Source organism: Trachurus trachurus (assembly GCF_905171665.1).
Source record: "Trachurus trachurus genome assembly, chromosome: 1".
NCBI lineage: Eukaryota > Metazoa > Chordata > Actinopteri > Carangiformes > Carangidae > Trachurus > Trachurus trachurus.
Genome location: NC_139891.1, coordinates 2,364,730 through 2,390,629, shown reverse-complemented (window position 1 = coordinate 2,390,629; position 25,900 = coordinate 2,364,730). Strand labels below are relative to the sequence as shown.

Sequence of the window (25,900 nt, the reverse complement as noted above, 5' to 3'; positions counted from 1 at the left end):
ACTCAGAGAAGCCACGGAGGACTCTGAAATTTCAATTTTGGGTGAACTATCCCTTTAAATCATTGTGTAATTTGTGATAAATACAGAACTGAACATGTGCAGCTTAATTTTCCTCACATTGTGAAACAAATAACACCCTCTCTGATTGGGGTTGGGTCCATAAGGGTTGATTGCAGACTGTGATTGGCCAGTTAGCACACACTCTCATAGGCATTACAAAAGGCCCTGTAAAAACTGGGGTGTCAAAGTCAGTGTAGTCCAGGTGCCGCATACAGCGCAATGTGATCTAAAGTGGGCTGGACCAGTAAAAAAACAGCATAATAACCTATAAATGACACGCTAAATCCTTCCCTTTATTTTAGTGCAAAAAGAGTACATAATAAGTAGATAATTAAGATGTTTACAGAACTATCCTTTTACATAGAATTATGAACAACCTGAAATTTCTTGAGAAAAATACCCTGCAATTTCAACAACATTCATGCCTCTTCTGTCTTCTATTTAATCTTCACACATGGCAAATTCATCCCGCGGCCCGGATTGGACCCTCTGGTGGGCCGATATTGGCCCACGGGCCGTACGTTTCACACCCCTGGTCTATGGATTTCTTGATAATCCACCAGTATTGTAAGATCTCACCTGATTGCCAGTGCAACAGTCACTGTGTGTTACTGTGTTTGTGAGAGAGATTGTGGAGAGGAGCAGCTGAGAGAAGCAACGGGCTGCACACAAGCTCCGCAATGAAATAACATTTTATGAGACATTTTAAATAGTTATTTTCTTTATGTGGCTATTTCCGTGGCTCGCCACCACAGGTAAATCACTGTACAGGGAACACTGCTCACCATGCCAAATGTCTCATTCTCTGTTCCTGTCACTAGTCTGATTTCATTTCCAAAACATTTTAGAAAAACAGATGATCTCCTGTTTTCAGCAGTTTATATCCTGAATAAATGTAACTATCATCCTCTGCCACTGACTTTGGTTTCCCCCGAGTATTTTAAAGGTACCACATCACAAAACATCACACATGCATTTTAAAATTTAAAAAAAGCTCCTAAACTTTTTCACAAATTAGATTGTTTTTGTGTTACATTATCATTGTGGAGTTTTAGTATTTAAAGTATAGATACATTCTGAAGTATGTCTCCACTGCTAAACTGCTAACAGATTTACATTTTATTCTGCCAAACACATTGGACGGACTTATAAAACAGCATGTGTCAAAGTGATGTGTAGTAAATATGCTCAAACGCAGGACTGGTCCACTTAACTTCTTTTTATGAATTGCTGTGTCCTATTTAGCCAACCACAAGAGCCTGTTTCTGAGGAGAACAGCAGGGAAGACCAGACAGGAAAGAGAAATGTCAATGTTAATGTGAGTGACAAGTATTTGGATGCTTACTACATAAATGCCACTTCTGATGCTCTCTCACTGAGGTGCATCATTTCAAAAGCACATACACACATGTACATACTGTAGAGGAATGCCCATGACACATAACAGAGAAGCTATGGTACAGTCCAAAAGGAGAGGAGCAGGAAGCAGCTGTTGCTTTAGTTTAAGATCAGTTCAAAACACTGATCGGTATCCAGGTGGCGACCGCTGCAGATCGAAACACATCTTGAATGTCATATCTCGTCTTTAAGAGCAGTTGATGTTATTTTGTCAGAACAAGAGTGTCTTAACAAAGCACTGAAAGAAATGTTCAGAAATCTGACTTTGTATTCCATCCAGCTTTCTAGCCACCCTGTTTCTAACATGAAATGAAGAGCTGTTATTTAAATCATGGTCCTGTTTGTTCATGTTGGATTATTTTCTGCTTTTTGCAATGCAATGAAATGGACCCGCTGCAGAATGTATTGTTTATTTCCTTAGTGATATGAGCAGACTCAGACTGCTGACATCAAAATGACACACGACCAGCTCCCTCTCCCTGTTGCATGGTAAAGAATCCGGTTAAGTGGTAGAAAAGTAATTACAGTCATACCCATGAACCATTCAAGCCTCACCCTTAGCTAGCAGAGGATCAATAAATGAAGACTCAAAGAGCAGAATCTGTGAAGGAGACCTGAGGTCATTTTGTTTTCAAGAAGTGGATTTTTACTTATATTTAAATATTCTTTGCATGAAGGGGTTGTCATATTCAAACCTATTTATAACTGAGAGCTAATGCCACATCTAGACAAATCACTACTTCTGGTTCACACTGACTGCAGTGAAAGTAAAATGGATCCCAGCTCTGTGGTACATCCAGTACATTGGTGCCTTGCTTTTGTGGTACTTACTCATGTCCATATCTAGTTTCCTGAAAGGTGCATTAGGTTCCTCCCAACAGAAATGGTTGCACTGTCTTCAGTTTTTCTCCCTGTAAATGTTCCAACTTGAGGCATTATACAGTTTTTTTTTTTTTACTTCAGCGATCGTTTTGCTACTGGGCATAAAGCAGGCCTTTGACATGTTAACATTCTGTCTCATTTCTTTTAATTTATTTAAATATGTGCACATATTTACACTCTAGTAATAATATCAGATTTATGAAGCCTGTAATGTAATGAAAATGCAAGTGGACTTTTATTCTCATTCATCAATAAAGGAAATTCTACCAGGAGATTTTTTTTTGTTGCTTACCCGCCATCATCACTCATTGGCTCTTCAGTGGTTTCGGAGCGTGTGGAGATTTAGGAATGATACAGGAAACCGAGGCGTAGTGTTTGAACCGTTTTACTTTTATGAACATGTGGTCACAAACAACAGCGATTAAGGTGCATCAATCTAACTGTAACATTCAACGGAGCTACTGCAAGGGAGCTTGAGTCAAGCAAAGAGCTAGGCCTGGAAATATCAGGTATCAGACAGAGAGTTTCTGAAGCTTGTTTCTCTAAAGTGCAAACAGGAACATGCAAGCAGCCAGTCTACCTCTGGCTACTAGAGCTTATCTCTTGAAGCTACAACATAGAACATTACTTCAACAAGGACATGACAAAAGAACGTCTTATTTCTGTTGCTCAGCAGTTAAAGTTTGTCGTTGGATCAATGAGCAGCTGGAGTTGAACTACAACAGCACACAACCAGAGAGCTAGAACTGCCGCTAACTGCGTGACAATGAAACCTACATAATAGAACAGCGTTTCAACATGTTATTCACGAACCGCGTTGCAGTTGTTTTTTTTCCTTCGTCTGCTTTTGCGATGCATTGTGATAATAGCCCAGACACTGACTATGGTGTACAGAAGGGGTGGGTTGGTAGTGTGTCTCGGGCCACGGTGAGCGTCGGGGGCAGCAGCCCAGCACAACGTTCATTTGGTCTTCTGAGCCTTCTGTGCTGACTTGGTGACCTTACCGCTGGTGGGGGCTTTCTTCTCCACTGCCTTAATCACTCCCACCGCAACCGTCTGACGCATGTCTCGGACTGCAAACCTCCCTGAGGAAGCAACACGGAGAACATATGTCAAGTTCACATTGTCAGTGAGGTTAAAGGGATAGTTCACCCAAAATTCAAATTTCACTCATTATCTACTCACCCTCATGTCGACTAAGAGCTGTGAGAAGAGAGTTACGGGTGGTGGAGGGGGGGGGGGGGTCTGTGCAGCAGTATTTGTCCATATAATGGTTGTCAATGGATACCAACTTTCTTCGTCCAAAAAGACACACCAAAAAACATCCAAATACCTCCACACAGCTCGTCTGTAATGTCCCTCTTGTATTGAAGCCCCGACATGAGAAATTGTTCTGAAAAAAATTAAATAAGTCTATATTTTAAGCTTGTTTGTAGCAGAAGCTCCCAGTGTCTCAGTTCACTGCTCTTCCTGTGTCAGTGCAAATCTCGCGTGATTTGCACTGACCGGCGGAACAATTTCTCATGTCGGGGCTTCAATACAAGAGGGACATTACAGACGAGCAGTATGGAGGTATCTGGATGTTTTTTGGTGTGTCTTTTTGGACGAAGAAAGTTGGTATCCATTGACAACCATTATATGGACAAATACTGCTACACAGACCCCCGCGTAACTCAGAGAAGGCACAGAGGACTCTGAAAATTCTCACAGCTCTTAGTCGACATGAGGGTGAGTAGATAATGAGTGAAATTTGAATTTTGGGTGAACTATCCTTTTAAGATAGAGGTTAATGTTTGATTTTAATTATACTGTGGTGTTACAGTTTGACCCACGATTAGAAAACCCTGTGATGGGACAGTGAACTTACCCAGAGGTGGGTACTCAGAGAAACTCTCCACACACATGGGCTTGCCAGGGATCATGTCCACGATGGCGGCGTCTCCAGACTTCAGGGACTTGGGGTTGTCCTCCAGTTTCTTCCCAGAGCGACGGTCGATCTTTTCCTTCAGCTCAGCGAACTTGCATGCGATGTGTGCAGTGTGGCAGTCCAGCACAGGGGCGTAACCAGCACTGATCTGACCAGGGTGGTTCAGGATGATCACCTGGGGGGGGGCAGAGACAGACAGGTCAGGGCACACGCAAAAGCACAAGCTCACGACATGAGTGTACACATTTCTGCAGCAGCAATGTCAACAGTGGCGGCTGGCCATTTCAATCAGGACAGACCATTTACGACAAGAGAGCCAGGTTTTAAGATGAAGGCAAGGCAAGGCAAGGCATCTTTATTTATATAGCGCATTTCATACCAAGGCAACTCAATGTGCTTTACATAAAGACAAAACATTAAAAAAAGAAGCATAAAACAGAATAAAAACAAACAAAACACTAAAAACAGAGTTAAAAGCAAGAGCAAATAAAAGTAAAATAAAAGAAAATAGATAAAGTTTCTCAGCTATAAGCATGTGAAAAGAGAAATGTTTTTATCCTGGATTTAAAAGTGCTGACAGTTGGGGCTGATCTCAGTTCTGCTGGTATTTTGTTCCACTTGTGTGCAGCATAACAGCTAAATGTTGCTTCACCATGTCTGGTTTGAACTCTGCTCCACTATCTGACCTGAGTCAGTAGATCTCAGAGTTCTACTGGGTTAATACTCTACTAACATGTCATTCATGTATTCTGGACCTAAACCATTCAGTGATTTGTAAACCAGTAGCAGAACTTTAAAATCTATTATGTAGCTGACTGGGAGCCATTGTGTAAAGACTTAAGAACTGGGGTGAAGATGAAATTACATTTATTGTGAACAAAATAAACTTTGGCGCGTAGACCACGGGGTGTAGACCAGCTGAGTAAACTGATCTGGGGATGAGAAGCTTGCATCTGAAGAAGTTATATCCCCCCGGGCCTAGACACTGGTGGTGGTAGGGAAGCTCGAAGTCGCCTGAGAGTTTGTTGAAATTACGGCTGGATGACAGGAGAGAGAGAGAACTTTTAAATTTGACGCTAATGACTGATTGGTGGAAGAGAAAGAGGATGGCAGACTGTGATTGGTTGAATTATGAGAATAAGGGTGGAGCGAGAGGATAGCGAGAAAACAGGGAAAGGGCTTTGAGGCGTGCTTAAAGAGATAGTCTTCCTGTCTGAACTTTCGCTAAGCTTCATTAGAGCCCACCACTCCACCGTACCTTGAATAAGACTCGAAAAATTAAATAAAAATATGAGCGAGGTAGAAGTGAAATGTAAAAAATTAAATATATGCACCTGCAAAACATGTTTCCGCCTTGGGGCGCAGAAATCTTTGCCCATAGACTCTGGTTCTAAGTTGTAACAGAAGCTCCTCTTCAATACAAGAGACAGGAGTTCTCCTGTACCCTGAGCTGAATGCAGCTCGTTGACGGTGCGTTCAGGTGTACTCGGGGGTCGGAACTTCTAACATCCTACTGTACGTCTACAAGTATATACCGTAAACCAGTGATTCTTCAACTTTTTTACATCAAGGACCCCTAACCTGACACAAATAAGACCACAGACCGCCCATTGGACAACATTTTGAAACAAACACAAACACACACAACACAATGTACAATTTTGAGAAAAAGTTGGGGACCCCCTTCAACCCTCACTTTGAGAACCACTGATATAAACGTTGTATCGTTTTAAACGTTTCATTTTATTTATCATCCATTTTTCAGACTTCCGTGTTGGTTTTTCAACTGGAAAGCGCCGAATGTTGATTAAAGCTCAGAGTTCCAACTTCTAATGTTCATGAAACACGCCATTACATCCTGCGATACCGTGATATTATACTCTGGTATTGTTTGAGAGACTGGGCTGTTTGATGTTCCATTGCTCATGCCTACATTATTATCCCTTCAACTGACGCTCTCAGTAAAGTTACTGTAAGCTGCAACGAACGTGTCAGTATTGACTCCAAGAGTGTTATTTTATTATAAGAACCCAAATGAACTATAACACATATCACCACCACCACCACCACCACCACCACCTGCCATAGTGGTATCTCAGCAGCAGCAGCAGCAGCTGTGAGGGCCCAGGTGATTGTCAGAGTGTACTGTATATGGGCCTAGATGTGTGGTGTTGGTCTTTTACAATGTTGTTAATCGTAGCAGTGTTGTACTGTGCAGAAAAGTGGGGAACACGCCTTAGAATGGGCCTTATATAATATATTATAAAATGGAAAGGTGAAATCCGGCAATCTGATTGGTTGTTAAAGCAGAAGTAAGCAATCCGGACGTTTTGGCTAACTACGTTAGTTAGCAGCCCCCGCCCTCGTCATGGATCTATTGGTCCTCGTCCCTACGTCACCACATTCACGCGCATCCCTTGGCTGCACACACAGAGAGGACCGCCCCTTTATGCCGTTCTCTCTCCTCATTGGATAAAGGTTGTAGGATACAAGGAAGTATACAAGACGTTTTCTCCTCGGCTTACAGCAGAGCAGAGTGACTGACAGACCCATGTTTCAGACCAAACACTCTATAGAAGTGATTGCCGTCGGAACTTTATAACTATTTAAAACTTATATTAACACAAACATTCAGCTTACTTCTGCTTTAACCGTGGTATAATGAGCATATACCACGGCTACTATTCTAAAGTCTTATCACAGTGTAGGCTATCACTCCGCGTCATGGTATGAATGGAAGTTGCTGTCGCCGTCCGTAGCAAAAGACAGTTGATGTTTTTACGATGTTAAAAAATGGACTAAAGTAGTTGAATTCACATGTTTAAGGTGAACTTTCACCTCCAGAGGGTTAACAATGGTAGAGGGGACTGAGCAGTGACTTTCACCTGAAAAAAAGCAGAGGAAAAGATGAGATGCAGCGCTAACTTGGAGCTAACGTCGAGACGAGAGGTGGGCTTCGCGTCGGGCCGAACAATGCCCCTGTCGTGATATATTGCTTAAATAGTCAACTACACCAGCCGCCACTGGATGTCAGGTGTCAGAATCCCAAACCTGAGAGGTGAAGCTGGCCGCCTCTTGTGGTGGGTCGCTCCTGCTGTCCCCTGCCACGTTGCCACGGCGAATATCCTTGACGGACACGTTCTTGACGTTGAAGCCTACATTGTCCCCAGGGAGCGCTTCAGTCAGAGCCTCATGGTGCATCTCCACAGACTTGACCTCAGTGGTCACGTTAACAGGAGCAAAGGTCACCACCATGCCAGGCTTCAGGACTCCAGTCTCTACTCGACCCACGGGTACAGTACCGATACCTGAGACACAGGAATCAAGATCATGAATAAACTGATTCTTTCTGGTTCAGATACACGAGTACAAAACGGGACAGACACTCATTATAGGACTTATAATAAGCCACTGGGAATTATTTCAAGAACTTCTTCAGCTCCTCTCTTTTTGTCACAACATGCTCTCATTTGCAAAGAAAAAAAATCACATGACACATAATCTGATGCCAACGACGCCTCAGAGGAACCTGATAATTGGAGCACTTGTATCTTTCAGTTTGTTCGCCCAATTATAAATCAAACAGCACATCATATATGAGCAGACACCCACACCACCGCCGGCCTCACCTCCGATCTTGTAGACATCCTGCAGAGGCAGGCGGAGGGGCTTGTCGGTGGGGCGGCTGGGAGGCTGGATGGCGTCCAGCGCCTCCAGCAGCGTGGTGCCAGAGGCGTTGCCATCTTTACGGTTGATCTTCCAGCCCTTGAACCAGCCCATCTGTGGAAGGAGGAGAGAAGCTCAGTTTCACCTCACAGCTGCTCCTTGATGCAAGAGTGATGTTTGTATTTGAGGTCATCTTTAAAGGTACATTGTGTAAGAATTACTCCCATCTAGTGGTGCGGTTGTAGATCGCAGCAACTCAGTCGTATTTTTCATGTTGCATTCACGTGAAATCGGGCTTAAGACAGACGGACAACAGCCACTGCATGTAACGGCATAAACAAGCCTCTATTTAAACAAGTGGCCCGTCAGGATGGAGCAAAACAATACACGTGACAATATGTTGTCATGGCAATGTGGTATTGTTTACCTGACCCACGTTTTACCAGCTTTCTCTGGACTTCTGTGACTAAAATGACATCTGGTTTGTTACCGACGGCCGTTTTTCCGACTGCACCTGAATGCAGCATTCAGGCGCTGCAACTGAAGGTAAAAACATGGCGACACCACATGGCAGCCAGCACCGAGCTTACCCGCTCCATGTAGATATGAATGATATGAACGACTCATTCAGAGCTGAAAGGAACACTTCACTTTGTTGATGGGGGGGATTACTGATTAATGAAAAACAGACTTTTGAACCAAATAATCGATTTTCGCGAATAGATAACAGGAGAACTTACACAATGTCCCTTTAAATTAATTTTGTGCCCAAAGAAAAACTGAATAATAATGGATATGTTCCCTATTGTGAAAATGTAGGTCTGTGTACATAATACTGTCTGGCATATGCATGCATATACAATTATTACACAGCCAGAGTACAGTGTAATACTGTATACGTTGCGGCTCTCACAGCAGACTCACATTAGGGCTGGGCTCCAACATGTTGTCTCCATTCCAGCCAGAGATGGGCACAAAGGCCACAGTGTCAGGGTTGTAACCGATCTTCTTGATATAAGTGCTGACTTCCTTCACAATCTCCTCGTAGCGCTTCTGGCTGTAGTTAGGCTCAGTCGAATCCATTTTGTTAATGCCCACAATGAGCTGCTTAACACCCAGAGTGTAGGCCAGGAGGGCGTGTTCACGAGTCTGCCCATTCTTAGAGATGCCAGCTTCAAACTCACCCACGCCTGCAGCCACGATCAGCACAGCACAGTCGGCCTGAAAGGGCAAGGAGAAGGGAATATGGGAAACAGTTTTAGGAGCGATCTACGTTTTGACCTGCAGTGCTTTTCTATTTCTGTAAAGCTTTTTTCTTGCTCACTACTTCTCCCTACTTTCCATCTACCTGAGAAGTTCCAGTGATCATGTTCTTGATGAAGTCCCTGTGTCCTGGAGCATCAATGATGGTGACGTAGTACCTGCTGGTCTCAAACTTCCAAAGGGAGATATCAATAGTGATGCCACGCTCTCGCTCTGCCTTCAGCTTGTCCAGAACCCAGGCATATTTGAAGGAGCCTTTTCCCATCTGTGGAGAATAAAGTTACAAGTTTCTGCTTACGTACACACTTGTTACTTAATATACAGTAGTATAGTCTAAATTCTACTGTTACTGCAGACACGCAAATGCTGATGTTTGACTTTTGTGTGTTGTAGGTCTAGTAGCAATGGAAAATGAAACTATGGCCCACTATATGAACCAGTTGCAAAGTTACTGCATAACCACAGAACAGTCCAGTAGCATGGCTCATTCACATTTACAGGGGAAAAAAAACAATATCTCACAATATTGTTTTTTGCAACAGGATGTCACTGTTGTTACACACCTGTGCAACAGACAGTGATTAATCAGCAGAAAATCATTACATTTACATTTCATCCATATTTTTTTCATTATAAATAAATCTATTGTCATGAAATATTTCTAAATATTTCAAATGAACATTCTAATTGTGAAATGTCATATTTACATTCACATTTCATATTTTAACATTCAAGTAAAAGTAATAGTAATTATACCTCAGCAGCTTCCTTCTCAAACTTCTCAATTGTTCTCTTGTCAATGCCTCCACACTTGTAGATGAGGTGGCCAGTGGTGGTGGACTTGCCTGAGTCGACATGTCCTATTACCACAATGTTGATGTGGAGCTTTTCCTTCCCCATAGCAGCTCAGCCTAGAAGATACTGAAAGATTCCAGCAGACAAAAATCAACAACATCCAGTGTATCAGGCAAGATACATTTCAACAAGTCCTCTGGTCAAAACAAAGTGACCCTACTGTTTTAATATTAAGAGATGTGACTATCCCAACCTATGTTAAAATGCTTGGAGAAATCCAGGCACTAATGTTGGTGATTATCATTGGAACATGAGGAAACTCTTCTAATGACTTTCTGGAGGAGTATCCCTAGATTTTTTTTTCTGTATACTCATTTCTTTTTGTACTATTTATAATAATAGATAAATGTGATTAAGCCTGCACCTTAAACATTTGCATCTAAATTGTGTGTGATGACAGAAAAATAATCGAATGAGGTTGCCTTGACCAGCAACTTTCTTCCCCAACTCTAGTTAGGCTACCTACAGTAAAGGTCCACACAGAACCTTCTCATATTCAACTCAATTTAGTTTTATTTAAACATACAGCAGGGCATATTAATGTACCTTTCTGTGCAGTGACTCAATTTTTAATATTAATTAATGACTTAAATAAATCGACAGAGCAGTGCCTTTTTTCCAACCAACGAGCTAGTTTAGTTAGGCTAATGGTTTCCGCTCATTTGTTCCAACATGTTCCTTGGCTAACAAAGCACAAGACAGCAGACAACCTAGTAGATTTTTTTGTAGCGCCAATGCTAAGATAAACTGTCACAATGAATCATTTGGAGTCGTTCGCCTACGATGACTTAAAATAAGCTAAAACAAATTTTTTTTAAAGGCTATGTTTAATGAAGTTTGAGTTTTATTAGGCCTACGTAATTAACTTTTTAAAAATGTAGTTATTAAAAATAAAAAATATACAGGGCATATCAAATAATAAAAACAATATTTAGTAGCTCTTTACTGTTACCGAAGTTACAGTAGTGTGCTTGCAACATTGGTTGAGTGTTGCGTCACTCTTGCGTCACATTCTGCACGACCTTTTTCTAACTGCGTCATTAAAACCACACTGCCTGTAGTTGAAGCACAAATTGAGGTCTGGGGATGGGGGTGAGGAGAGAACCAACTGACACTTATTTTGTGCTGGTGTGTTTATATCCACAGAAACTTAAAAAAAAGTTCTGTGACCCATATCAAGAGACAGTCCTGCTAATTGGATGACGGCACGTTACTTTTAAAAAGTGATACGTTATTGTTACTGGTTAGCCTACTTTCCCCCCAAAACTAAGTTAGTAAGTAGTAGTTTTTATGGTAATATAAAAATGATGTCAAATTACTTGGACTCGCCCCCCTAACTCCCTAACCATAATCCTTACCTCTCGTTTAATTGGAACTTCAACTAACCAACTCACTCACTCCTGTGCGGAGGAATAGCTAGGCCTACTGAGTGAATTGGTTAGTTCCAGATAAGTTCCTTTTTTCCCGAGTAGCCTACGTTGATGGACTGAAAAAAAAGTGTATATAACATACACTTTAATGGGTGTATTATTTTGTGACGGGACTTGAGTCAAGTAATGGCGAGTTTTTGATTAGGCTACTCCATGACCAGTCCCATCCCCCCCAAAAAAAGTTTAGATGAATCTCAAATAACAAACAGCTTAAAAAAAAAAAAAAAAAAAAGTCTGCACATCAGGACATCTGTGAGACAATGCCGCAACAGACACTGCGGAGTTATAGAAATGTCTCCATGAGTCTTTGTTTGCAGACGGTTAAACAGCAGTGTTGGGGCAGCAGGATTACTGTGGATACTGAAGATTCCAGCACCGTCAGATGGAATATTTATCCGCTGAAACTGCGCCATACAGGCCTAGTCTGCAAAAGCAGCCCCCCCTGCCACCCCTAGTGCCACCATCCACACCCCTCTGTACTTTGTTTTTGGCACCGCTCGGCTTGATCAGATTACCATGACATCAAAACCACGCAGTGTTCACCCATCAGTTCCGACTCATAACAACGCACTTGACAGTTATTACAAACGTCCCTGAATTTCACCAGTTTTCTGACACATGACAATTAAATCATATGTGCGGGATGGATCCTGTGTGTTAGTGCGTTACACTCACACACATCCTTGTCTCTTACCTTTCCGTCAGCCGTTCTCACCGGTCCACTGCGATGACACAGGAGAAGCTGCCTGATCCTGATGCGCTACACTGACGCAGCCAAGGTACCGACCGATGTGTCAGGTGGCGTCAAACGCGTCATTTGCAGAAATGACGCACCCGGGCCACTAGATGGCGTGCTGCTACAACCCAGGACACAACCAGCAGTAGCCTATATACAGTGTTATTATAGGTTCTGTGTTACATCCACATACAGGCTGTGAATAGTGTTGGTGTAAGCACATATTATAACATGAAACAACTATTCATACAACATTTTCCCTCTCACTTTAATGCCTCTGCAGTGAAAGAATGACATACAATAAAATGAAATAAAAAATAAAAACAATATAGAATTGAGGCAAGGTAAAGAGAAAACATAAAAACATGAAATACCGTATAGTAACACAAAAGAAAATCAAAACATTTTACATTCTTTTAAGATACTACTGTACCAAACCCAAAAAATGAATGCACAGTTGACTGCTATGCAACACTTGATAGGGGAGAGTGGGGTATGTGAAACACCGGGTAATGTGAGAGACCCCCTGTATCTAGAAAACGGAACACATTTATGGTCATGTGACCATTATGTTTTCAAGCCCTTTCCATTTCCCCATGGTCATGAAGGAGAGGACCTCATGATGCTGTGGAAAGCATGTTTTTTTCACAAAAATGTTATTTTTGTATGTAAAAGTACATTTTCTTGCTGTCAACTTAATCAACTGTTGTGCCAAAGCAAATTGATTCAGGTAGAAAAACGTATATGATACATGATGATGAACTACCAACACATAAAACCATGTGATGATGCTGGCTGAAAATTAGGCTGAATTTCTAAGAGAGGTTTTTTCTAAAATGGGGGTGTTGGGGTAAAGTGAGACAAATGCTGCGGGGTAAAGTGAGACCATGGATGTATTATAATAAATCCAATCCATGAGTGAGACTGTGAGCACACCACACACAAAGATTTACACTAGAATCTCGTCCCCCAAGCCAGAAATCTTGCGTGATCAAACATGATCTGTAGCCACACTGCTTTGTTATGCTAGGTGCCCTCAGTCAGCTCACTTAATATTGGTTACATTCAATTTTAGTCACATTCCACTTTGTCAGCTCCCCCCACATAAAAGAGGACTTTTGATCAAAATGGTCACCATTGTCGGGGCCTACAATCTGACCCCCAGACTATCTAACTGGTTCTATCTGTCATTTGAATGTTAATTAAAACATTTTGTGTTGTATTTGATTTTGTTCTTGAGTCACTTTGTGTTGAGAAAAAAAAAGTGCTTAATTGACCAATCCCCATGATTCTGTTATTAGTCCGACATTAGTTCTGGGAAGTGTGGTTGTCAAGCTAGCTGTCAGGACTCTAACTGTTACACGTGTTGTTATGGTAGTTTCAGAGTGGACAAAGTAAGTGGATCAGTTTACCCCATTGATTTCTCTGGTTTGTCTCAGTTTACCCCTGAGCTGGGGTAAAGTGAGACACGAGACCACTTTTTTTAAAACAATCATATACACTGCCCTTCGTCCTGAATACATTCTGATAATTTCCATTGCTAGGAAACATCCTGAATTAATGGGAAATGTGTAAATTTCACTGATAAATCATTTTAGCTCGCTTAGAGGGGAGCAAATGTAAAAAGTGTCTCACCTTACCCCACTCTCCCCTACTGTTCCTACTGTCATGCAGTCTATAGGCCACCATCATGATGCAGAAACCTTAGTCTGTGACACCTGCTGACATCTTCCTTCCTTTGAACACTGTATTTATTTTTGAATTAGCCCTACATACAGTACATCAGTATCCTGGTGAATCCAGAAAATTGTGCTGTGTTGTAATAGCTAAAAACAAAGTAGTTCAGCTCGTTCAGGACATTACTAAGCTTTTTATTATTATTGATAATACATTAAGAAAAGTACAGAACATCAAGTATTTGGCCATGTGGCTTGTTGTTTTGGAACTGTCTTCAAGCACATAAAAATGAAAATAAAGGAGAGGCCACTCTCCGTTTAAGCAGTATCAACATTCAGTAAGTCTGGGAATCAGCTTTTTTTTATGCTTGCACCATTCATTTTTAACACAATAGGACAGTCAAACTGAATCTACATCAATGAGCCACACCATTAAGGTAACAACAAAAACCTGAATGCCTGAGTGTCCAGAGTAATACATTGCTATTCAGACATTCCCTGGAGAAAGTCGATGCTTCTTCAGCACCGATGTCACTCTAATAGCTCACCCTTGTCTATTACAGTACATTACCCTCTGCCATTAGAAGCAGCTGCTTTGTTACTGCCCACAAAGAGCAGCTCTTTTGTTTGACCATGGCCGGATCAGGCCGATTCTAGCATTTACTAGATGGATGTTTGTTGTTTTGGGCTCATGTCTCACCTCTGAGCCGAAGAGAAAAACAAACTGCTACTTTGAGAATGTCAATCAATCAGGACTAAGTTGGCAGACTTCTTGGGGATGGGAGGAGCGAGGGGGCTCTAAATCATGTAGTGTGTCAGAGTCCCAGATCAAGCTGTTCGCAGGAACATTCACTGTGGATACATCAGAATCCCTCACTGCTCGACAGTTTAGTGTCAGTGCTGATGATGATACTCATCCAGTCCATTGTTTTTATTAAGACTGGCAACATCAAGCTCCTCACAAGCCAAACAGAACATTTATCATTCAAATATTTTAGATATTTCCATGTTTGCCTGTGGGTTGTTTTGTTAGTTTCCGTTCTGAGATTTTAATTAACTGACACCCTGCCAGAGGCCCATTAAAAAGCAGCTGGTTGTATAGGAAGTGCCCTGCTACTACTACTACTACTACTTATTTTGCAAGTTTATTTGACTTAATCCCTGCTGGTCAAACTGCCTATCTGAACACGGTGCTCATTCACTCTTATTAGACACTGTGTGGTTATTTAAATAATCATTTTATTGACTGTACAGTGTACAGTGACTGGAATGATGTGAAGGTTTTCATGTAAACTTCAAACAGATGTTTTTGTGGCTCCCAGGCCACTGTTTGTCTCCAACAGCTTTACAGAGACAACCTCAGTGAACCCTGCTGATCACAGCACTGTAGATTGAATACCAATAATTATTGAAATATATTTTCCCTCCATTTTAACACAGGCTAATATTAAAGCAGAAGTAAGTGATCCAGTTGTTTTGGCTAACTTCTTGTCAGCCGATGGAGTTAACAGTCCCCGCCCTCGTCCCTACGTCACCACATTCACGCGCATCCCTTGGCTGCACACACAGAGAGGACCGCCCCTTCATGCCGTTCTCTCTCCTCATTGGATAAAGGTTGTAGGATACAAGGAAAGTTTTCTCCTCAGCTTACAGCAGAGCAGAGTGACTGACAGACCCGTGTTTCAGACCAAACACTCTATAGAAGTGATTGCTGTCGGAAGATAGAACTATTTAAGACTTATATTAACACAAACATTCCGCTTACTTCTGCTTTAAATAAAGTGACAGGGTTAACTTCTCTAAATGATCCATTCTATTCAGGTATCAACACAACTTTCAGAGCATATCGCTCTACCTCTAAAACCCTGCTGAGATCTGCTGGCTAAATGCTGTGCACCTCTTTAAGGATGTTATATTTTGCATTTTTATTTAGTTTTCCCATATTTTTGTGTCTGAACAACTGTGACATTTACAATAGCATTCGTAATCACCAGTGGAGTCAGTCTGGGATTGCATGAAGAGATAGAAGACACTGAGACAGCCTGGCAAGTTCTCCAAGATGCTTCAACACCCTGCCTGTCAAGAACCTTGAAAAACTGTGTGCAAGCGTCTGGAGGAGAACTGGTGCTGTTTTAAAGATGATGATTTGATTTCTTCTTTTGACTGAATTTTGTATGACGTTAATCCATAAATAGAGACTATTTTTCACATTATTTTTGACAGCATCTTCACTTTAGTGCCTAAACCCTTTGCATGCTTGGTGTTGTATTATAACATATATCAGAAATCTACTTCAGTGGTTACATCTGGTTCGATTCAGTATAGATTCAAATTCAATTCAAAGTGTGTAATGTGTACAAAATGCCTTTTCCCCGACAGTGATTTAGCAGTAGAATAAACTCGCTGTCAATCCCAGAACATGTACACTCTCATAATGTCATTTGTAACATTGAAACATTGATTTCAAGTGGCCTTTAAGTAGTCACTGTATCAACGTAAAAGATGGAGGGCAGAGGTCTTGGTGAATTGTTTTCACATTGAAACACATGGAACAACGCCACAGCTCAATCACAGAGGTGTGTTCATGTTAGAGAAATCAAAAACGGCCACTTTAAGACTTATCACAGGAAGCCGTTCCAACACAATAAGCTTTATATAATAATACCTTACGGTGGAGTATGTGACTTTGTTGTAGATGCCAGTTCCAAATGGCTGGGATCAAAGGCTGTGGTCAGTGTTGTGCTAATCTCTGATGCTGCTACATAAAAGAACATGTGAACAATACATATTGTTGCAGCTTTTCAACCAGATCCTCCAAAAACAACACTTTATTTAACTTAATGCATCAAAGCAAAGGATATGCGCCTTCAGTTTAGAGCTCTGTAGCAGCCTCCAAATTAATTTAATTGCAAATCAGTGTAATTTGTGTAGTATATGTACAATTTAATTGTGTAACCTGCTTGACCATAATAACATTGGATTCTGTTCCAAAGAATTGATATTGCATATGATAAAAATACATTAAAACATTATGTTGACTCAGTAAACAGCATTGTTTGAATTTTTTTATATTTTTTTCCACAACCAGCTCAGAGCAGTTCATAACAAACAGTAGAAAATGTGTTGTTGTAATTGTAGTTTGACTTTTGAGAAATAACTGGCATTAATCCAAGTCCGGTAATGAGTCCTATATAGAAATATTAGATCAGAATACAAATCTTTGTCACTTTATGATGAAAAAAAGACACATTTGAATATAAAAATATTTCTACACAGAAATACAGGCTACAATTGACCAGCAACTGCAGACAAAAAATCATGAGGGAAACAAAAATCTCAATGTTTATATAGTTAATATTACTTATTAAATTACTTTTTTTTTTTAGAATGAAGTTTTAATCTAGGTCATTTTGATGCAAGCTAATTAATGACTGGACGACAGGCGTTCAGTAGCATACAGTATGTTCCTTTTAGAGGCACCTTTATAACAGCAGTTTAGGCAAAAGTTAGTTACATTAAATGCAATATTTGACTGTATGACCTCTGCTTTGAGGATTTTAAACACATCCAACCATCATCTCACATACTAAAAATCCTGCATATGACTCACAATGTACACAATCCAACAACTTCAGCTCAGCATACACTCTAACCAAATCAGACAAAGGCCGAGTAGACTCCAAGATATCGATTTCATTGTTCGTGTCTCGTGTGTTACCATAGTTTTGCCTTCTTGACTCATATCTGAGCCACATTCTGATCCGTCAGCACTTTCAAGAGTCCAAAAAACAATCTTCTTCTCATTCAAATGGCATCAAATGTTATATTTCACATGCATCAATATGGTTTCTCTTTGTCAAATCCATTCCAGACATTCTCAAATCTATATCTGTCTACCAAAAAAAACAAAACATCTACAACAACATCAACTACTGTAGTTCAGGATGAAGTTCTCCTCCACTATTCAACTTGAAGGCAGTTTCCATTTTGCATGACAGCAGGAATACAGAGGTTGAGGTTGGGCATCCTCCTATAGAGAAAGTGGAAGACGTGTGCACGCGGCTGGCTGTGGAGCTCGGCTTTGATGCGTTGAGGGTGTGTGTCCGGGGCCAGCTGCTGGCTGGTGTCTTCTGTGACCAGAAACAGTGCGTAGTTCTCCGGGTCGGGGATTTTGAACTTGTATGCGCAGAGGGAGCAGACCTCCTCTGTGGTGGTGTAAGGGTGGACGAGCAGGGTTTTGGCCGTGCAGCCTACGCCCACTTCCTGAAGGGCTACACGGAGATAGTTCTACAGGGGGGGGAAAGAAAAAGGCTCACATTTGTGCAAACCTGCAGAAATCTCCAAACATGCAGGCATGAGGGAACACATGCAGCTGTCAAAAGAAACCACATGCAGTTTGTTTAACGCTCCACTAGAGGATGCTTTCTGCCAAAAACATAAAACCACAGTTCCACAGTAACATGCTGTGATGTTAGTAGGGGAGCCAAAGCCTGATTTTTTGATGAACCTTGTTTCATAAAGTTTTTTTCTCTGCTGTTTCTTGTAGCTGGGGGGTACCGCTTCAAAATTTGATATTCAGATTTCTTCATTAACCATTGGAAAGTGACACTTGGAATGACCATCAGACCAAACATTCCGTTTTGTTTGATTTGAGGTATAGTGACAATTTCCAGCCATAGCAAGTGCATCTTTTGAGACAGAAAGGTCATCCTGGTCACAAATTGAAGCTCATAGTTTTCTATATACATGTGAAGCAGTGAAAGTGGTAGAAAAATGTCATTTTTGACAAGAATTTGTCGTACGGACAGTAATTTCTTTGTCTTTCTGGAGAAATTGTGGGTGATTTTTTTTAAATAGCATGGCAGCAGGTCCCAGAAACTTATTTTTTTTACTTTTCCCTATGTTTCATGATACTCCCTGCCAAATATCATACACTTATGACTATTTGTAGTAACTAAATCGGGGCTTACAGTATTTTTACTGGGATTTTGGCGCTTTGGGCATCAAAGGGTTAATATTTTAAAATGCTCAAGGGATATCACCGGGCACCCTCTTGGATTTTGAAGAGGAACCCCCCAGCTACAAGAAACAGCAGAGAAAAAAACGTTATCAGACGAAACAAGGTTCAACCCCATGGCTCCCGGACTAATATTCCTTGTCACCGACACCTTTCATGCACGTTTCCGGTGTGGAGTTTTGGGCGGCGGCGGGGGGGGAATTGGTACAACTTAGACTCACTGCATGGACGTTCAAGGTGGACTCAGGTCAGGTGTGATACCTGGAAGTCGTCCACTGTGGGCGCTGCTGAACGCTGAGCAGTGCGTCGCCGGTGCCACTGGTACAGAGTGTTCCTGGCCTCGGAGGTCAGCACCCGGGCCGCCTGCTCCTCCTGGAAGTTCTTGATGAGGGCCATGGCCCCGTAGGCGCTGGTCAGGTAATACCCTCCTGAGGCAGGGAAGAGAGACATTCATTGGAAACGTTCAGAGGAACACATCCATGGTTAGTTATCTAGAAATGAAACTGATATGAAGGATGTTGGATGTTAGCACTTCCTCATTAATCTGATTTCAATTTTCTTGGAACAGAAATGAATCAGAGAGGTTAGACAGAGATTTCTTCACCTTCAAGCCTCACAGGATGTTATGACTAATATTTAGTTACTACTATTCATGTCGTAGCAGGAAATTGGATTTTTCAAATAATTAGGTCCAAGTTGAAACAAGGAAATACACCACATCGATTAAAGCAGTTGTTCAATGAGCGTACATGCCAGACAGGTTGACGCTGGTAGGAAAATATTTCATTCTGGGAGGGTTCGGCCTCCTTCCTGCCAACCTGTTCCAGCCCATTCAAATCTAACATGGAATGGAATTTCCTAACAGTGTCACAAGGGGTTTCCTTCCCCAGGCCTGTGTACCCTAACCCACCCTCAGGGACACGGTCCTGGTATGAGGTCTGTGTTAGACTGAGCTAAAAAAAATAAACTAGAAGGGTGAGTATCAAACATACAGCAGGCTTTAGAGAAAAACATTCATGTTAACGGTGAATTGAATGGGTTTATCCCAGGCCTGTGCGCCATTACTGCAGCAAGTTTGATGCAAATCAGTTCAATAGTTTTATCATAATCCTGCTGTCAAATGAACACAGAAGTGAAAATATCCTTAAAGGGATAGTTCAACATTTTTGGCAAATTGGAACATTGCCATAATCCCTATAGTTTTTAGCAGTAGGTTTGTAACCTTTAATTGTCAGTGCAAGCTATTTTTAGAACGGCGGAGCAGAGCCGTGAGCTGCTCAGAGCTACACTAATGGGAGGCTAATGCGATTTCTTGGTTTCCCTCATCGAACTCATCAAATACACAATCCAACAACTCCAAAACGCTCTGGTGGACAAGTTGTGACCTGCACATTCACCACGCTATGAGATAATAATGTAACGTTACGAGACAGAGTTGTTTTAGAGGTAAATTCATGCAAAACCGCTGATGTTCCCATCAGGGGCAGTATTTCGGCAAGCAGTCTCTCGTAACATTCCGTTAGCGTGGTGAATGTGCAGGTCACAACTTAACTGACTTTTGGTACAATTTACTGTGTGTCTATTGACTTTCCACTGGTGCACCTGTTATGCATTAGTTTAGCATTTACCAGTTGTTCTGTAAAGTAAAGTTGAGAACTTCTGAGCAGGGTGATCATTCTCTGTGGGTTTGACACTGATTGACACATTTCACATTATAGATGATCAAGTAGGGTGGAGGGAGCATGAGACTTTTACTCAAATGGGAATTTAATAAAGAAAAATGTAATAAAGAAAAATGTTAAGTAACTCCAAACAGTAACTTCTTTTTCCTGCCCCTGTGCTTTTTATGCAACTTCAGTCTTGTCGACTGCTGAGAAAAAAAAAAAAACTTCTCGGATGGTGAAGGCATCTAATACAGTATGTGACCCCCGCCCCTTGATCTCCAGTGATATGAACTGTTTCCAACCATACAACTGGAGGTATGTGTTCCGTTGACACACCGTTTACTGCTTCCCCCCTTGGACAGACCTTCCTTTGACTGGGTTATACAACAGAGTGGACTTCACATTACCGTCACAGCACACTGTAATGTGCCTGACTGACCTCACAAGCCAAACATCCAACATTATGTCTGAGAGTGAAGGTTCATCTGTAGAAGGAGAGACTCTGGGTTTGTCTTCGTGTGCTATCTGAAACTAACTGTAGGGTTTTAAAGGAATAGTTTAGTTTGGAAAATAGAGTTATTCACTCATTACTTATAGTGCATTTTGTTTTTACTTTGTCTTTTACTGTTATGGGTATATACTTGTATTATAAAGTGGCCCAAGCAGTTTAAATAATTTCTGTTTGATTTAGTGAGCTATTATTTTTTCTTTTTTTTTTGGCATCTGGGGTTTTTGCTCCAACAGTATTTTGTTGTAAATGCACAATGACAATAAAGATCTTACAGTTGCCTCCACTGGTTTGGCTCATTTCTTGAAACAGAAATTACATTCTCAAAACAACATGGACAAACCTGCAAACCACTTGGTCACTCTTGACAACAGAAATGTATTTCTCATTAATTTCATCAAATTGTGAATGTCTCAGTACATCTTTGCAAATGATTAATTACAGGTAGCCTACAGTTAGCACAATTTCCAATTTCTTCTCAGTTTTGGTTGTTCTCTTCAAAACATGTCAGCATCATTTCATTCTATAAGTCTTCACATCCACAATAGTCTGTTCAATTGACAAAATTAGTCAAGAACATAACACCATGAATACCATATATTTATTTACAGCACTGTAGGCTACACACAGTATAATCTAATCTTCCTTGTTTTTTGTTCATGTGTTTATATTACAGTATATTATGCTGTATACGTTTTTCTTACTCTGATGTATGGAGTTACTTTATGTGTGTGAATAAAAATGGTTACAATTTCTTGCATTGTGTGATGTCAAACCTTATAGGCTACTCTTACCATAGAATCCTGTTTTTTTTTTTTTAGTTTTATGCACAACTGTATTCAAAAGAAACTAGTACAGTAAGCACTGGGCTCAGACTGAGAGGTTGACATGCGGGATATTTCAATGCTCCTTTTCCATAGTGACAAAACATCTAAACATTTTGACTTGCAGTGCTCACACAATGCCAAAGGGACGATGCATTTTGGGGGCACTGGCTATTTATATTAGAAAGGAATTTAGTTTTGACACGTGAGTGAACTGTTTTGGGAGAGATATGAGCTTTTGCAGGTGAGCTATGGTGTTGTGCTGAATTGCAAGACTGTTTTGCCAAATGATCTTAGAGTTTTGAGAATGTAATTTCTGATTCAAGAAATGAGCCAAACCAATGGAGAACAACTGTAATAAGATCAGTGATGTGCGTTAGGAACTGGAGTCACAGTAACATGTATTTATCCTAGTAAGAGAGCACATCCACACGACCTACCCTCTCCTTGGAGCAGAGACGGGTCCAACAGCTCCATCATGTACTGGATCTCCGTGTCCAGCTGAGGCATGTCACACTGAGCCACCACATAAGTCAGCATGGGCAGGAAGTCATCTGCGCCGTACATCCTCCCTGGGCGGATGCAGACAGAGAGCAGAGAGAGAGAGGGGGGGGTGTCCACCCAGGTCAGACAGATCGGACACTGTTACAGAATCTGAAACTACGACTGACGTAGGAGCAGCCAGAGTAAACCGTGTTATTCCTCAAATTAGTTTCACACTCACACCTCACAGATCTCACCGGATCACGCCACACTTCTTCTTCCCCCGTTACCTGAGTTATCCTGCATGATGGTGTAGATGAGTTTGCACACACGCAGCAGGAGGGACACCTTCTTCTCCGGGGAGTACATCTTCCTCATGTTGAGGAACTTCTGGCGGATCTTCTCAATGGCCACGGCATCGGGGGGCACGGCCCCATCCACCCCCAGCTCCTGGGGCCTCTTGGCCTTCGCCAGGGCCAAGTTCTCCTTCAGCTGTTGCCAAGTGCCACTGCTCACCTGGAGAGAAACACAACACAAAGATGAGAAGACTGATAATTCTCACAGGGATGGATTCTTTTTTTAAATTCAAATACTATTGATAAAATGTGACTTACAATTTAAATGATTTAATTTTAGTCCATTTTCTCTCTCAACAGGCAACACATTTTACCATATGTTGAGTTTTCTATCTTGTTTCCTTTGTATTTATTATCACAAAACTTTCATCAAACTGTTACAAAAGGCATTTACGACAAAAAATTGCAGTAATGATGATGTGGATGACATGATGTTTGCCAGTCTCATAGTTTAAAATCTCCTTCATCACATATAATAACCTTGTAACATACTAAAATCCTGACCTGGAAGTCATGTAAAGCCACCTCGATCATGCTCCTCAGAGGCTTCAGGACACACTTGTGCATGGCTTTCTCCAGCACCTGGTCTGTATCACACAATTAAAAGAGAAACAGACATTTTTTTAAATATTAATTACCAAAGCACATTAGTAAAATAAGAAATGATTATTTGTTATGTTATGATGACTAATATGATGACTAATATTGTAAAACTGAGAGTTGTGTAAGACGACTTCACAGAAAACTAAACTGTTCTTTCATTTAGTCTGTATGACGCTGTGAGGCTATTCACATGATTTATTTCCCAGCAAATGATGTTCAGTTGGGGGGGGGGGCAACGACAGCTGACAGACCAACACAGATCATGATGTCATGTCAGTAATCCTAAAATGAAACTAACTGCACAGAATCTGTCCCAAAGGTTTCAGGCATACAGTCACATAACCTGTGGTCATTCCATTACAGCCCATCCCATACATGCACCCAATTTAAATAACAGCAAATCCAATGAAAAGACCAAAACCAAAACCGTTTTTTTTTTTCATTTACAAATCTTTTATCTGCACGTATTCCTCATCTGTTCTGCAGTGATACTACCTACACGTCTTTCTGGAATGAAGAGCCAATGATATCATTTTTAAAACAGTGTTAGAGGTGCAACAATTAGCCAATTAATTAGTCTATCAAAATAAATTTGATCGGTATATATTTCTTTTGACAGGTTTAACCAGATAGATAATGAGCAACCTGAACAGTGTGTTGGTCTTTGAAGAGTTTCAGCTTTAGTCTGAATTTGACAACCCAGATAAAATTAATTATTAAAGGGATAGTTCAACATTTTGTAAAATTGGCCCATTGCCTATAGTTTTAGGAGTAGGTTCATCACCTTTAATTGTCGGTGCAAGCTGTTTTTAGAATGGCAGAGCAGAGCTGCGAGCTGCTCAGAGCTACGCTACGGAGGCTAATGGGATTTCTTGGTTTCCCTCATCAAACTCATCAAATACACAATCCAACAACTCCAAAACACTGTTGTTGTTGTGACCTGCACATTCACCATGATAATAATGTAACGTTACAAGACGGAGTTGTTTTTGAGGCAAATTCATGAAAAACAGCTGATGCACGTTCCCGTCGGGAGCAGTTTTGTATTTACCTGGCAATGGGCCAATTTGCCAAAATGTTGAAATATCCCTTTAACAACCTGGAACGCGATCAAACATGGAGCTCAGCCCCATTCACAAGTACACCATTTATCACAAAGGTTGCTCGCTACAATAGCTCCATCTGTAGCACAGACCACCATCCATACGCTTCAAATCATTTCCTGCCTACCTCAACTATGTCCAGCATTTCACATGGACACAATTGCGGCTCATTGTTCCCTGGGAGTGTTAACACAACTATTCATGCCCGCAGAGGCATCCTCAGCCTCCAGGCAATGTTTTACGTCAGCTACGGAGAACAGAATACATGTTCTGACACAAGTTAGTGACAGGAATTGATGTTCTAGAGAAGTTCTAGAGAAATCTTTGCCTTGGTCGTGGTTCAAAGAAACACTAGAGGAGAATACTGTAACACAAACAATCCTCCACACGCAACACCTCTGTACAAGACATGCTGTGTGGGTCACCTGAGGTAAGGGCTTGGCTGTCCTTTATTGCATGCTGCTCAGACAGATAACTCTGGTTAGATCCTCGTGTGTACACAAGGAGGGGGGACATAATCTAATAGGACACTTTATTGCCCATACTGTACGTGTAGGCACGCATAGAAACACAAAAACACACACAAACTAGAGGTCGTTTCCGGGAAGGCTCATTTCCTCTGCAGGCTGGGCCATGACCGTTACTGGACTTTGCCTCCACAACAATCTGTTCAAATACCTACTTCAAAAGGCAATAAACTGTAGGTCAGTGTGTCCTCCTCTAGAGTGCATGCACATATAGAAACACACACACACACACACACACATGCAACAACATACACACTAGCCAGCGTGTGGATCGATTACAATGTGTCCATGAAAGTGAAGTGTGTGAAACTTGAGAGTTGAAATTAAACATTTCTTTCCCTAGACGTCAGCGTTTGAGCCATGAGCTAATTCCACTCTTCTGAATCTCTGTGTAAACACTCTGACACCACGCAGCCTGCCTCCTCATAGTGAACTCTAGTTTACATTTCCTATGGAAAAAAAAAAATCATATCTGTGATTTAGTTCCATTACATTTCTTCCCAGTTCCCTTCTCCAGCCAGAACCTTGGTGAGCATCAGATGCTTCTGTGGTCTGCTAGCAAAAACCAGAGTGGATCACTTCTCTGTCCCCGAACAAGGCTTGGCTGTTATTGTTTACAATGAACAAGGGATGTGAGATGTGTGCAAAGACACACTTACATATTCATGCAAATGCTCCAGTCCACAATAATCTAACTGCAATGAAACGACCCTTTGATACTGCTGCTTATTGTGCCAATGTATTATCTAAGCATATTGAGGAGTATTGTCACTATCCTCACTGAATTATATCAGCAAATTGTATCTACTCAGCTACCACATGGAACTTTTCTAAATAAGACTGTTGTAAATGAGAAACCATCTAATAATAGAAATCTGACCAGACATCTGAGGTTTAATATCGAGCCGTGATAAAAAGAAAA

The 25,900-nt window shown here is 41.2% G+C and overlaps 2 protein-coding genes across 3 annotated transcripts in view; both read right to left on the bottom strand.

Moving 5' to 3' along the window:
• Window positions 1-2,793: 2,793 nt before the first annotated feature.
• On the bottom strand, window positions 2,794-12,252 carry LOC310993954 (elongation factor 1-alpha, somatic form). The gene is made up of 8 exons (XM_083982441.1): window positions 12,176-12,252; window positions 9,953-10,117; window positions 9,282-9,461; window positions 8,858-9,154; window positions 7,897-8,047; window positions 7,319-7,575; window positions 4,208-4,442; window positions 2,794-3,425 (listed from the first exon to the last, which is right to left on the bottom strand). The coding sequence occupies exons 2-8, from the start codon at window positions 10,094-10,096 to the stop codon at window positions 3,301-3,303; spliced, it is 1,389 nt and encodes a 462-aa protein (XP_083838567.1). The 5' UTR covers window positions 10,097-10,117; window positions 12,176-12,252; the 3' UTR covers window positions 2,794-3,300.
• Window positions 12,253-17,595: 5,343 nt separating this feature from the next.
• LOC310990808 (ras and Rab interactor 2-like) overlaps window positions 17,596-25,900 on the bottom strand; it is a 51,067-nt gene continuing 42,762 nt past the window's right edge. The window contains exons 9-13 of one of the 2 annotated variants that reach the window (XM_083978330.1): window positions 23,250-23,332; window positions 22,680-22,905; window positions 22,347-22,478; window positions 19,172-19,338; window positions 17,596-18,180 (exon numbers count right to left, since the gene is read on the bottom strand). In XM_083978330.1, the coding sequence (XP_083834456.1) occupies window positions 17,854-18,180; window positions 19,172-19,338; window positions 22,347-22,478; window positions 22,680-22,905; window positions 23,250-23,332 (935 nt within the window). In that variant the 3' untranslated portion in view covers window positions 17,596-17,853. Of the gene's footprint in view, window positions 18,181-19,131; window positions 19,339-22,346; window positions 22,479-22,679; window positions 22,906-23,249; window positions 23,333-25,900 lie in introns of both variants that reach the window. The other variant, XM_083978331.1, reaches the window with a different exon arrangement.